This window comes from Bactrocera tryoni, chromosome 4 (assembly GCF_016617805.1).
Source record: "Bactrocera tryoni isolate S06 chromosome 4, CSIRO_BtryS06_freeze2, whole genome shotgun sequence".
Taxonomy (NCBI): Eukaryota; Metazoa; Arthropoda; class Insecta; order Diptera; family Tephritidae; genus Bactrocera; species Bactrocera tryoni.
In genome coordinates, this window is record NC_052502.1 from 15246804 (window position 1) to 15261182 (window position 14379).

Here is a 14379-nt window from a genome sequence, read left to right on the forward strand (position 1 = left end):
TCTCGTTGCTTCCTCTAACACATACTGCAATACAAGTTACAATCTCTAAGAATGATAACTCTTTCAAATACAACTTCAAACATGTCAAATGTTATAATGAAAGGGATCTAATAGATCATCCATAAATTTCAAACCAAAAATTTAAAATAACTTATTTCGTAAAGAAATTTTAATATATTTTTATTATCATCTGAGCAAGAGTTTCGACTCCGTTACACACCTTTTTGCGTATGTGGTGGTGAGTCCGCACGATCGATGGGCTTTCGGAGCCACGATTCATTTTACTGACTTAAAAAGTTCAGCTCCATCAGATGCTATAATTATTTAGCTAGTTATTTTACTGGATTAAGACAACATTTTTTTAATATTTATTTTTATTTATTTATTTTTTTAATTTTTGCTGTATTTTATACGAGTATACATATATAAATAATAAAAGCATAAATAGTTCAAAATTTATTTTTGATTAATACTTTCTTTGGCATTATTTGTTCGTTTTTTTATATGTGTTGTTAAATATAAAGGTAGTAATGTATACAATATAGAAGTTGAAACGGAACAACTTCTGTATCACTGCCCACATTAATGACGAGGCTCACTGTGTGCCCTGCGTCTCTGCCTGCGCCCTTCGTCGTAATGAACTGGCACCATCGTATAATAGCCGAGACTTTGAAATCTCTCAGGCTCATGTTTTGACTGATCCTTAGCGCTGTGACGCTTCTTATTCTTACACTGTTTCTTCTGGTCGCTTTTGTTGTGACGTTCGTGTGAATTAGAGCGAGATCGTCTGTTTGCTCTACCAGCTACTTCGGGTCTAGTATGTGATCGCAAGTGCCGGTGGTGTTGCTGGTGACGACCATGCGGAATAGAGGGAGCTGCTTGGAGGCTGGCGGCACGAAAACATTTCGACAGTTGACGCAACTCTTGATCACGTGTCTTGGAATGACCTCGTGAGTGTCCCCTTGAAGTTCCGCGAGAACATGCACGTGAATGACCACGCGAGTGACCACGAGAGCGTCCACGTGATCGTCCGCGAGAATTTGAACGAGAGCGCGAGCGATCACGTCCACGTCGATTACGTCCTTCATGATGGTGCTTACGTCCATGGTGACGTTTTGAAGGTTTGCAAACTTCGTTCGTCAAATCGATAAATGTTTCGCCATCAGTGTCACTAGAACTGGAACTTGAGCTAGAGCTAGAACTCGAACTGGAGTTAGAGCTTGTACCAGAACTTGAGCTAGAGCTACAAGTATCAATATATTTCGGCTCCTTGCCCTTCTTATCCTTTCGCCTTTTGTTATCTTCGCATTTTTTGTGACCTTCGTGTGAATTAGATCGAGATCCTCTGTTTGCTCTGCCAGCTACTTCGGGTCTAGTATGTGATCGCAAGTGCCGGTGGTGTTGCTGGTGACGACCATGCGGAATAGAGGGAGCTGCTTGGAGGCTGGCGGCACGAAAACATTTCGACAGTTGACGCAACTCTTGATCACGCGTCTTAGAATGACCACGTGATTGTCCGCGAGAACATCCACGAGAATGACCGCGTGAGTGATCACGAGATCTTCCGCGAGAATGCGAACGGGAGCGCGAACGATCACGTCCATGACGATTACGTCGTCCATGATGGTGTTTACGTCCATGGTGACGCTTGGACGGTTTGCCCACTTCGTTCATCAAATCGATAAATGTTTCGCCATCAGTGTCACTAGAACTGGAACTTGAACTCGAGCTAGAGCTAGAACTCGAACTGGAGCTGGAGCTTGTACCAGAACTTGAACTAGAGCTACTATTTTCAATATGTTTCGGCTCCTTGTGCTTCTTCTTCTGCTTTTCGCTTGAAGCCTCCAATCGCTTGATGGCTTCGTTTAGCAATTTCTGTGCTTTGTATGCTTTCTTTACCGCTTTTAGCAATAATTTTTGATTTGCCTCCGGATCAGTCATTTTGGTTTCCATGTCCTCCTAGCTGAATGACAGTTTTTCGAAAATAGTTTACTGATTATTTAGTTTTTCCTCGCCTTTTTTACCGTTGTATGTATTTTCTCTTTACATTAATTTTGTTTACTGCTTTCGTCGTCGGCTTCGTTACTCAACTGCTGCTGAGTGCTTCGCTGCCGGCCACTTTTATACAAAAACAAAACGTTAAAAAAACGTTCTAGTTCGTCTGGTCAACGTTGACCGATGCAGATAGCACCGGCAAGCGCCAGTATGACTCATTCGCAATCGTTTGAAATAAACAGGAGGATTAAATGTGGGTGATAACAATGTTTTTCGGTGATGGGTAGATACATAGTTGCAATGTATTTTGTTAAAATAGCTTTTGTTGTTCATGCATTTCAACTTATGCTATTTTTAGTTTAGTTTATAAGTATATCATATATGTATATAAAGTTGTAACTTTTTTACAATTTAGTTCACTTTTTTTTACAGAAATGCAATTTTTAATTGAAGCTTACTTTTGAAAATAGTTTCTATGAGATTTCAATCACGACCAAATTCGGTCAGGACGCTTATTTTTGGTATAATCTCTAATATTGTGAAAATGGATGAAATCGGATAAAAACTATGCTCACTCTTCAAATAACGGTTATGTTGAAAACTCCCAAAAGTGCGGGAACTCGCTAAATAAATGCGTCAATGATATTAAATTTCACAAATACTTAACATTAACCCGCCATAATTACATATATAACAGTATGAAAATGGGTAAAATCGGATACTTCCCATATAACACAAGTTTTGAATTCCATATGCTTCTTCCACTTTACCGTATACAAATAAATCGCCAAGGAATATATTGTGATTTTTTTTAAGCTCCCATTTATAGTATGTAGGTGTAGGCTTCGTAAATTTTTTTCGTCAAAAAAAATTTAAATTTATTTCAATTTATTGGTATAATTGTGTTTATCTTTTCTTCTAATTTAATTAATTATTCCCTAATTTAGACATTATCTTTTAAATTTTTTTCATTCGATATTGCATGAACACCTGGCCGTAAAAAAGGTTTGTTCTCGTTGGATCCCGCACAATTTGACAATCGCTCAAAAAAAGGCTCGTGTGGATTGGTGTAAAGAAATGCTAAAAGAATACAATCGCGGTGCTTCAAAAGACGTTTATAAGATCGTCACAGGTGACGAATCATGGATCTATGCGTATGAGCCCGAAACAAAACACATCAATCGACCGTGTGGGTCTTCCAAGACGAGCCAAATCCAACGAAAGTTGTTCGTGGAAGAAGCACTTCGAAGCAAATGGTCGTCTGTTTCTTCGGCAAAATTGGTCATGTGGCGACTGTTCCGCTTGAGCAACGTAGGACGGTCAATTCTGAGTGGTACACCACCATTTGTTTGCCTGAAGTCTTCGGAAAAATTCGAAAAACGAACAAGAGAAGACGAATCATTGTGCACCATGACAATGCGAGCTCCCACACATCGGCTCAAGCCAGCGCCTTTTTGACCGGCCAAAACCTCGAATTGATGGGTCATCCGCCAAACAACCCTGACTTGGCACCCAATGACTTCTTTTTATTCCCACTCATCAAGAAAATAATGCGTGGTCAATGATGTTCGTCGCCAGAAGATGCTGTTGAAGCATTCAAAAACCGTTTTTTTTAGGTGTCTCAATCGGAGTGGAAAAAGTGCTTCGAAAATTGGTTTGAGCGCATGCAAAAGTGTATAAATATTGATGGAGAATATTTTGAAAAACAATACATAAAACCATTTTCGTTGATAAATATTCCTATTTTCATTATTAGGCCAGAAATATATATATCAGCCCTCGAATATAGCGTGTTCCTTGGAAAAAAAGTACGAGTTCGTAGTTGGGGGTAATCGGACCACTGCCACGCCCACAAAACGCCATTAACCGAAAACCTAAAAAGTGAAATAACTAAGCACTTCATTAAGATATTTATGTACTTATATCGTGTTATATTCCTAGTTAACATACCATACATAACACAATTTTAAATTCCAATCGATTCTTTCACCTTTCAGTACAAAAATCAAGAAGTAATTATTATAACGAGATACAATTTTGCACTAATAATTCTTTTAAAGTATGCCTCCTTATGACCGAAAAATGTGCAAATCGAAACAAAACTGTTCAAGACCCTAGGTACTAAATATGTGGACCACAGTATCTATAGTTGACATTTGACCGAAAATATCGGTCAATGTGTGAGATATAGTATACTCAGAGAGAATTCTTTCCTAAGAATAGTAATTCTGTATATCAGAAATGGGTTGATTCGGGCCAATACTTCTCTGAGCCCCGCATACCTCTTATAAATATTTTCGAACTTCGAACTTCGAACTTCGAGGTGAGTTTATGCTGGATATAACGGCCAATGTTTGAGTTATCTGAATGCAAATTACAGAACATGTTTTACTCATAACAGTATATTTCTGTATCTCTAAAAGTATCTCTAAAATAGTTATAATTGGGCGAAAACTTAACCTAGATCTCATATGACCTATGTATACCAGGATTTTCGAACGAGGTGCACACTTTCGTTTTCTGGGGTTTGAGAAATTTTAATGAAATACTCCAGCGGTTCGAAATGATGCCCGGTTTGATGATTAATTTAAACTCTCTTAACCACTTTGAAAATGTGCCCTGCGTGACCCTAGCTGGATATACCCAGGGGTTTCAATAAACATCTGTTAACGGACGCTGGGTGAGCCATGAAAGTTTTCTTTACATTAAGATAGTTCATCCATTGACTGAAATATAAGCTGAATAATTAACCATGGAGTCGAAGAACCTAATACTCAGTAAACGGTGCTCAGTGAAGAAAGTTGTAAAATGTTGCAAACAGTTTTTTGATTCGTTTTACTTCCGGACATCTCTAGTTAACTCAGATTTTTTCCATTCTCACATTTCAGTATGACATGGTTTTATGCTACGGATGCTGAGATAGTTTATGATTTATATATGCAGGTACGTATGGTGCAACAAGCTTATTATTGTAGAGCGGAACTATGTATCCTTTTCAAAATTTTAAGATGAACAGACTTATGAAAAAAGGCACGGCGGAGTCAATTTTGTACTGTGAAAGGGGTAAAGCAATAACGGTTAACCAATAAGAAATTATACTACAAAATTTTATCCAAAATTATTTTCGGTGCATCGTCCTCATTTGAAAAGCAAACCCGAATTTTCCACCTAAAAAAATGTACTTTACCTTAAAACGAAGCAAAGTGATTAGTTTGCATGGGGCATGACGCTATATAGCATATTCTATATTTAAACTACATACCAACAAAAGTTAGATAGGCGAAATTATAAAAATTGCGCAATTATATACATATGTATGTATGTATGTATGTCTGATATACTGATGTACTTCCATGATTTTCAATTTAAGCTACGCATTACAAGTTAATTACAAGTATCTGCCCTCCACCGCCAAATATTGTTATCAGCACAACGACACACTACAGAAGTACAACAACAACTAGACGCCACAGCGAATTATCGCAAACGTTTTCAAACGTTGACGTTTGAGTCACGCTGGCGCTCGCTGGTACTCACTGCTGCTGCTCTCCTCATCGGTCAACGTTGAGCAGACGAGTTAAAACGTTTTTGCAACGTTTTGTTTGTGTATAAAAGCGACCGGCAGCCAAGCAATCAGCAGCAGTTCAGCAACGAAGCCGACGACGAAAGCAGTAAACAAAGTTAAAGTGAAAAGTGAAGTGTAAATAAAGCAAATACTTGTACAACAGTAAAAAAGGTGAGGAAATATTTAAAAATCAGTCTTCTCTATTCCCTAAAATATCACTCAGCGTGGAGGACATGGAAGCTGTAATGACCGAACCGGAGCAAGCTTGCTGCAGTCACGAACCGACAGCGTTTAAAGCAAAGAAAAATGCCAAAGATCAAAAATTATTGCAAAAAGCGGTAAAGAAAGCATACAAAGCACAGAAATTGCTAAACGAAGCCATCAAGCGATTGGAGGCGTCAAGCGAAAAGCAGAAGAAGCAGCACCAGCAGCCGAAACATATTGAAAATAGTAGCTCCAGTACAAGTTCTGGTACTAGCTCTAGTTCCAGCTCGAGTTCTAGTTCGAGCTCAAGTTCTAGTGACACTGATGGCGAAACATTTATCGATTTGACGAACGAAGTGGGCAAACCTGCCAAGCGTCACCATGGACGTAAACACCATCATGGACGACGTAATCGACGTGGACGTGATCGTTCGCGCTCACGTTCGCAGTCACGCGGACGTTCCCGTGGACGCTCTCGTGGTCACTCGCGTGGTCATTCACGTGGATGTTCTCGCGGACACTCACGTGGACCTTCAAGGGGACACTCTCGTGGTCATTCCAAGACACGTGATCAAGAGTTGCGTCAACTGGTGCAGTTTTTTCGTGGCGCCAGCCTCCAAACAGCTCCCCCTATACCACATGGTCATCACCGGCGACACCACCAGCGATCACATACTAGACCCGAAGTAGCTGGTAGAGGAAACAGACAATCTCGCTCTAATTCACATGAACGTCACAACAATGACGAACATAAGAAAAAGCATAAACATACAAAGCGACACAGCGCTAAGCATCAGCCAAGACATGGTGGTGCTGGCAGTGAACTGGGTGCGATTACAAGAAACACGGGCTCTAATTATCCATATTATTTGTGTTCACAGCCGCGAGATCGTTCTTATTTTCCAGGTATACCAGCAATAATGGATCAGCGCGGCATGATGATACCAGTTTATTATGACGAAGCGCGCAACCACAGGCGGCGAGCACACAGTGAGCCTCAACGTTAAAGGGGCTGGTGTTAGAGGGGTTACGAAGATTTGACTGCTATATTTTACTCACTCACATGTTTATGGTATATTTAATCACCTACATACATAAATATTACAAAAATAGTTCAAAAAAACGAACAAATAATGCAAAAATAAATAAATAAATATATAATAAAAAAAAATTTAAAAAATTATAAATGAAAAAAAATTAATATTATACCACTAGTATTTGCTTATAGTAGATAGTATATATGTAGATATACATATATAAGTATTTAAAAAAATTTATACAAATAAATATTAAAATACCAAATGTTGTTTTATTCAAATGAAAGGCAAACTAGCTACTCTAGAATATATCATCTGATGAAGCTGAACTGTTTCTTAGTCAGTAAAATGAATCGTGGGTCTGAAAGCCCATCGTTCGTGCGGACTCATCACTATACCATATGCAAAAAAGGTGTGTATGTGAGTCGAAACTCTTGCTCAGATGATAATAAAAATATATTAAATTTACTTTACGAAATTTGTTGTTTCAAAACTTTCGAAATAAAGAAGAAAACAGAAAGGGAATGTAGATTTTGGTGAAGATATTGACCATTTTAAGTAATTCATAGACACCAACATAGTATTTGGTTGCTGAAATTGTTATCATTCTCAGACACAGCAAATTCTGTTACAGTAAAACGAAGTTAGTGGAGAAGGCAGCAACGAGGAAAGAGAAGGCAGCGTTTGTCTGAGACTTAAGGAGAAGCTAGTTTATTATTTTTATTCTCAGTTCCCCTGGTGATAAGTTTTTGCGACATTAAAAGAAGCGATGGATTACATACAATCTATTGGCTACTTTTAGGCTTATAACTTAATCGGTTTTTGTAGACAAATTTGTAATGTATGTTACCCTATAAGTAGGCATTTCAAAATCGGAGCTGGCATATTTTACTCTAAGCACTATACCACGCCTAAGTGTAGGCCAATTTTTTCTTAGACATACTATAACTTACACTGCGTCAAAAAGTATCCGGAAATTGAAAGTAAAATTATTATAAATATTCATCAATATTTCTTTTGTCGCCTTCAAAGTAAATGTAATACGCTTATGAGTTCTCCAATCCACGAAAAATTCTTCATAAGCACTTTTTGGGATGTTTCAGCTCCTTCTGCGAAATTTGGTTTATCTCTTCGGTCAACTGCAAACGGATACCATTCCGATGATTTTTGACTTGTTCGCATGCCAAACTCATAAACCCATGTCTCATCGGCAATTATATCGTTAACCATGAATGTGTGATCGAAATTCGCACGATCAAGAATATCCAAAGGAAGAAAGCGTCGGATACCCTATAAAGTATATATATAAATGATCAGTATGTTTAGCTGAGTCGAATTAGCCATGTCCGTCTGTCTGTCCGTCTGTCTGTATATACACGAACTAGTCCCTCAGTTTTTAAGATATCGTTTTGAAATCTTGTAAACGAAGCTGCTCATTTGCCGGAACTGATATCGGACCACTATAACATATAGCTGCCATACAAACTGAACGATCAGAATCTAGTGCTGGTATGGAAAACTTTTGCAATAAACAAGATACATTCACGAAATTTGGTATAGATTATTTTCTAAAGCAACAATATAATCTCCGAAAAAATCGGTTAACTATAACATATAGCTGCCATACAAACTGAATGAACGGAATCAAATGCTTGCATGGGAAACTTCCTCATTTAACGATATATCTTCACGAAATTTGGTATAAGTTATTGTTTATAGAAACAATGTAATATCGAAAGAAATTGTTCCGATCGGCCGAACGATTGGAATCAAGGGCTTGTTTGGAAAACTTTCGCATTTGACGTGGTATCTTCACGAAATTTGACATGGATTACTGTTTAAGGTAATAATATAATCTCCGAAAAAATTGTTCAGATCGGATTACTATACATATAGCTTCCATATGCACCTGTGAAGAGTATATTAGCTTCGGTGCAGCCGAAGTTAACATTTTTTCTTGTTTTTTTTTTTTTTAATATTTGGTGGTTACATCCATTTGTGAAATTAGAAAAATCGATTTATATTATCGAATGTTCATATATTTGGCAAAATTCTCTGAAAATATGGGGCTATTACGGCAAATAGTTTCGGAGATATGAGCGTGTTTGTATGAATTTTTAAACTTAGTGTAATTGGCTCCCAAAACTTTAACGGGTTTCTTTCGAAACACTGCTTTCAGAGTCGGTGAGGAAATTTCTTCGAAACGGTTAAACCCTCACCTTAAAGTTTTTATACAACCTTCTTCGATGTATTTGTAAAGAAATGATTGAAGGAATAAGATTTGCACAAAAATTAATTTGTTCATTCTGAAATTTAAAATTTCCAACAAAAAACGACTGTTTTCAAAAGTCCTTTTTTTGACGAAAATGAGAATATTGACTAGTCCTTGGAATATTACCCATATTCATCTATAGTTACGTTAAATAGTTTTGGGTTTTTGATTTGATTTTAAGCAGAAAAATATTCCACAACGACCGTATAAAGTATACGTGTGTATATATAAATGATCAGCGTGACTAACTGTGTCGATTTGGCTGTGTCGTTATGTCTGTCTATGCGCGAACTCGTCCGTAATTTTTTGAGATATTGATCTGAAATTTTGCATACGAGCTTTCCTCCTAAAGATGCTGCTCATTTTTCGCAATCGCGTATATAGGTCAATTATTGCCATTCAAACTGAACGATCGGAATCAAATACTTTTGTGGAGAAGTTTTAACTTTACGAGATATCTTCACCAAATTTGACGTAGGTTAATTCTTAAGCCAACGTTATAATCTTTAAAGTAATTGTTTAGAACGGACTATTATACCATATAGCTGCAATACAAACTAATTAGAACATCGGTGCAAGTAAAGTTTATGCCTTAAATAGCTCAATAATGCTTAAAAATCTGCAAGGATACTTGAAAATATTCCAATTATCGTGTTTCGCTCAGATGAATTTTTTGTTTTGCTCTGAATATAGTCTTCGTTTATATGTGATTCACCTTTTATAGTACTATCCACAACACAATTACGCAAAGTATTGTAAATGAAAGTGATGAAATCATATCATCATCATGCTTTTAGAAAGTTTTGTAGATTTTCACATTATAAGCCCTACGTGTCTTGATAAGCATATATGATTGTATAGTATATAACGTTAGGCTTCGCTTACCGCCTTCCGGCTGCACAATTTTTTTGCGTTATCTGCGAAATATGAAGGCGAAAACAAAATGCCCGATACATACTACAGAGTTATAAAACTGGAGTACATATGTATATTTAAGGCAGCAATAGTCCCTGTAGGAAAATTTACAAATGTCAAACTTATTGCATAAAAAATATATAATTTTATTTAAATTAATTTATTTTCATTTTGTTTTAATTTTTTTCTATTTTTATTAAATTAATAATTTTAAAATTTAATAATTAAAAATTAACATTTTCTTGTAATTAAATTTATATCGGCTTATTATTTCTTGTTTTAATTTTTTTTTCTGTATTTTAGTTAAATTATATGTATTCGCTAAAGATTTAATGATTCCAAATAATATATTTAACTGCATTGCATACACATATAATTTAGAAACATAAATACTTATGAACTTATTTAATTTTTATCTAACTATTTTTAATTTTTTTAACTGTGAATATTTTGTAAATAATGTTATATATATTTCTTTTGTTTTTTTTTTGTATTTATACTTTGTTATATTTATGTTTTGTTTTTTTTATTTTTTTATTTATTTTTTTATTGTTTTATTATTATTTTTGAGTTTTACATCTTTATTTTGATGTTATGTTGTTTTTAATGTTAATTAATTTTTTCTTTACCTTAAGCTAATTTAATTTTTTGTTAATAGAAACTTTAATTTTATTAATCTGAAATTGATTTCATTTAATTTTAATTTATTTATTTTTATTTATGTACATACATTTTATTTCAATATTAAGTTTGTCACGAAGTTTGTAACACCCAGAAGAAAGCGTCGGGGACCCTATAAAGTATATATATAAATGATAGTAGTAGTATGTTGAGCTGAGTCGATTTAGCCATGTCCGTCTGTCTGTCCGTCCGTCTGTCTGTATATATACGAACTTGTCCCTCAGTTTTCAAGATATCCTTTTGAAATTTTGCCTACGTCATTTTCTCTTCAAGAAGCTGCTCATTTGTCGGAACGGCCGATATCGGACCTCTATAACATATAGCTGCCATATAAACTGAACGATCGGAATCAAGTTCTTGTATGGAAAACTTTCACATTTGACAAGGTATCTTCACCAAATTTGGTATAGATTATTTTCTAAGGCAACAATGTAATCTGCGAAAAAATTCAGATCGGTTAACTATAGCATATAGCTACCATATAAACTGAACGATCGGAATCAAGTTCTTGTATGGAAAACTTTCACATTTGTCAAGGTATCTTCACGGAATTTGGTATGAATTATTGTTTGTAAAAATAATATAATATCTGAAGAAATTGTTCAGATCGGTTAACTATAGCATATAGCTGCCATACAAACTGAATGATCGGAATCAAATGCTGGTATGGAAAACTTTTGCATTTGACAAGATATATTTACGAAATTTGGTATAAATTATTTTCTAAGGCACCAATGTAATCTGTGAAGGGTATATTAGCTTCGGTGCAGCCGAAGTTAATGTTTTTTCTTGTTTTAAATAAATTTATTTTTACTTTAAATTGTTTTATTTGACTTAATTCATTTTTTTGTAACTTATTTTTTTCTGTAACTTTCAGTTCTTAAGTTTAATTTTATTTTAATTATCTTTGTTAATTTTAATTTTTTAAATTTATTTTATTGCAATTTTTAATTATTCCTTCAATCCTGTTAAATAAATTTATTTTTACTTTAACGAATTTTACTTTAATTTATTTATTTTATTATAATTTATTTTTACTCTAACTTTATGTTCTTTAATTTAATTTTAATTTATTTTATTTTATTGTTATAATTTATTTTATTTTATTTTATTTTAGTTTATTTTAATATTTTAAAATTTATTTTTTTAATTTAATTAATTTCATTTATTATGATTTCTTAAATTTAGTTTAATCTTTCTTTAAATATATTTATTTTTACTCTAATTTACTTAATTTAATTCTATTATTATTTGATTTATTTTATTTTGTTTTAATTTTTTTAAATTAATTCATTTTATTTAAATGTTTTGAATTTCTACTATTTAATTTATTTTATTAATTTTAGTTTTATTTTTAAATTAATTTATTTTTACTTTAACTTTAAATTATTTAATTTAATTTCAAGTTGTTTAATTTTTTTATTTTTCATGTATCTTATTTTATTTTAGTTTTGTTTCATTTTATGTAATTGAATTTAATTTAATTTTATTTAATTTAAGTTTTTTATTACTTTATTTAATTTTAATTTCTTAACTGATTTTTATTTTATTTAATCTTTTTTAATTTTTTTAACTATTTTTATTTTATATTATTTTCTAGAATTATAAATATTTTCAAATTAATGAGTTAATTTAATTTTTTTCTTAATAAATTTATTTTTACTAAAACTTTGAATTATTTTATTTTTATTTTTTTTTTATTTATTTATTTTATTTTATTTCAATTTAATTTCATTTTATGTAATTTATTTAATTTATTTAAATTTTATTCTTAATTTTTTAACTATTTTTATTTTATATTATTTTCAAAAATTATAAATATTTTCAAATTAATGTAGTTAATTTAATTTTTTTCTTAATAAATTTATTTTTACTAAAACTTTGAATTATTTTATTTTTATTTTTTTTTTTTATTTCATTTTATTTTATTTCAATTTGGTTTCATTTTATGGAATTTAATTTAATTTTAGTTTTTTTATTATTTTATTGTTTAAGTTAATTTATTTAATTTTAAATTTTTTTAATTAAATTTACTTTTACTTAAACTTTGAAATATTTAATTTTAATTTTTTTATTTATTTAATTTTATTTTATTTCAATTTAATTTCATTTTATGTAATTTAATTTAATTTATTTAATTTGATTTTATTCTTAATTTTTTAAATTTACTTTTATGTTTTATTATTTATTTTTACATGGTCTTTTCTTAATTTTATTTTTTATTTTAAGTTTATCTTATTTAATATATTCCATTTGTAGAGAGAGTTTCAGCAGGGAATCCCATAGGAATAATATACATACATATACAGCGATATATATTTTCTTATTGCTGTATTAGTAATTTACTTACTGCGTATTATATTAACAAGTATATAGACGAGCTACAAAGTAAATAAAGATAACCAGAAGAGAATTTTGGTATAAAAGGCCCGGCAGACGCAGCCAATGACATCAGTAATAACGAGTGCGTTCATTGTGACTACTCAAAGCAGCAACAAGTTTGTTAAGTGAAAAATTATACAAATCTGAAGTATCAAATCTAGTGATTCAGAAGTGAATTTCACAACAAAGTGTAAACCCCCAAAGTGGAAAAGATACAAATTGAAGTGCGAATCAATCAAAATAGTTCAACAACAAAATAAGCTGAGCACACAAAGTGAAGGGAGCAAAAGCACCAAAATATAAATAGAAAAGAGAGCAAAATAGAAAGCACAAAAAAGCCATACAAAAAGTAGCTCCAACAGTGCGAGTGCCTAAAAACATTGTGAAATTTTGGTAAAATCCAGTGTGCGAGTGTGTGTGTGCATAAAGATGACAAATCACGCAAATTGTGGTGACTGTGATCTTGGCGCTGATGCGGCGCAAACAAGATCGGGTGAGCGACAAAATCTACGCAAGGCTATGAAGCGCGCTGCTAAGGCGCAGCGCCGACTTAACAAAGCAATTTATCTGGCGAATACGGGTGGAGAGGGGGCCAACACAAGCTCAAGCTCCAGTGAAAGTGAGGGCGAGGGGGCAGCACGTAGAGGACGCCGCAGTGCAGGCGAAGGCGGCAGAGCGCGTTTCCATCCCTTTCACCATGGTCCCTGGGCTGGGCGTCATGGCATGCCCGGCGCTCACGGACCGTGGGCTTCAATGCGCGGATTTCCACCAGGTAGGCATATGATGGGTTTTCCTGGTTTCGGTGCCGGTTTTCCAGGTATGCGACCGCACGGTGTGGGTCCACATCCACATCATCATGGTCATGGTCACGGTCATGGTCATGGCCATCATCATGGTCATGGTCATCATCATCGTGGTGCTTTTGGTGATTTTCATTCGTTTGGCGGACATGGTGGTCACTGTGGACGTCATGGCGGCATGGGTGGCCATGGACATGGCCCGTGGTCGGGTCCTTTTGGCAGAGATTTTCCTCACTTTGGTGATATGGGTCATCGCAGTGGACGTCGCGAGAGGGCACAAAGTGTGCCTAGATTTTGAGCGGTGGACGGCGAAAGCGGTAAATTGCAACATATTTACATAAATATATTTGATTTTGAAAAAAATATATAAATAACAAAAAAAAACAAATATCTACTGAAATAAAAATGAAATTATAATCGTTCAGCAGAAAATTATGTTTTTTATTTCTTAATGAACTGTCTCTATATTTTTCATGTAAGTACATATGAACCTACTTACTTGTATGTGTTGGTTTTTATGATCGTTAA

General features: G+C 33.8%; 3 protein-coding genes across 3 annotated transcripts; 2 read left to right on the plus strand and 1 right to left on the minus strand.

Moving 5' to 3' along the window:
• Positions 1–448: 448 nt before the first annotated feature.
• On the minus strand, positions 449–2057 carry LOC120776029 (serine/arginine-rich splicing factor 4-like). The gene has a single exon (XM_040106473.1). The coding sequence runs from the start codon at positions 1939–1941 to the stop codon at positions 583–585; it is 1359 nt and encodes a 452-aa protein (XP_039962407.1). The 5' UTR covers positions 1942–2057; the 3' UTR covers positions 449–582.
• A 3589-nt stretch (positions 2058–5646) lies between these two features.
• On the plus strand, positions 5647–6925 carry LOC120775938 (vitellogenin-2-like). The gene has a single exon (XM_040106345.1). It carries the CDS (start codon positions 5794–5796, stop codon positions 6769–6771), a length of 978 nt encoding a protein of 325 aa, XP_039962279.1. The 5' UTR covers positions 5647–5793; the 3' UTR covers positions 6772–6925.
• A 6555-nt stretch (positions 6926–13480) lies between these two features.
• LOC120773661 (glycine-rich cell wall structural protein-like) lies at positions 13481–14149 on the plus strand. The gene has a single exon (XM_040102675.1). It carries the CDS (start codon positions 13481–13483, stop codon positions 14147–14149), a length of 669 nt encoding a protein of 222 aa, XP_039958609.1.
• The last annotated feature ends 230 nt before the right edge of the window (positions 14150–14379 follow it).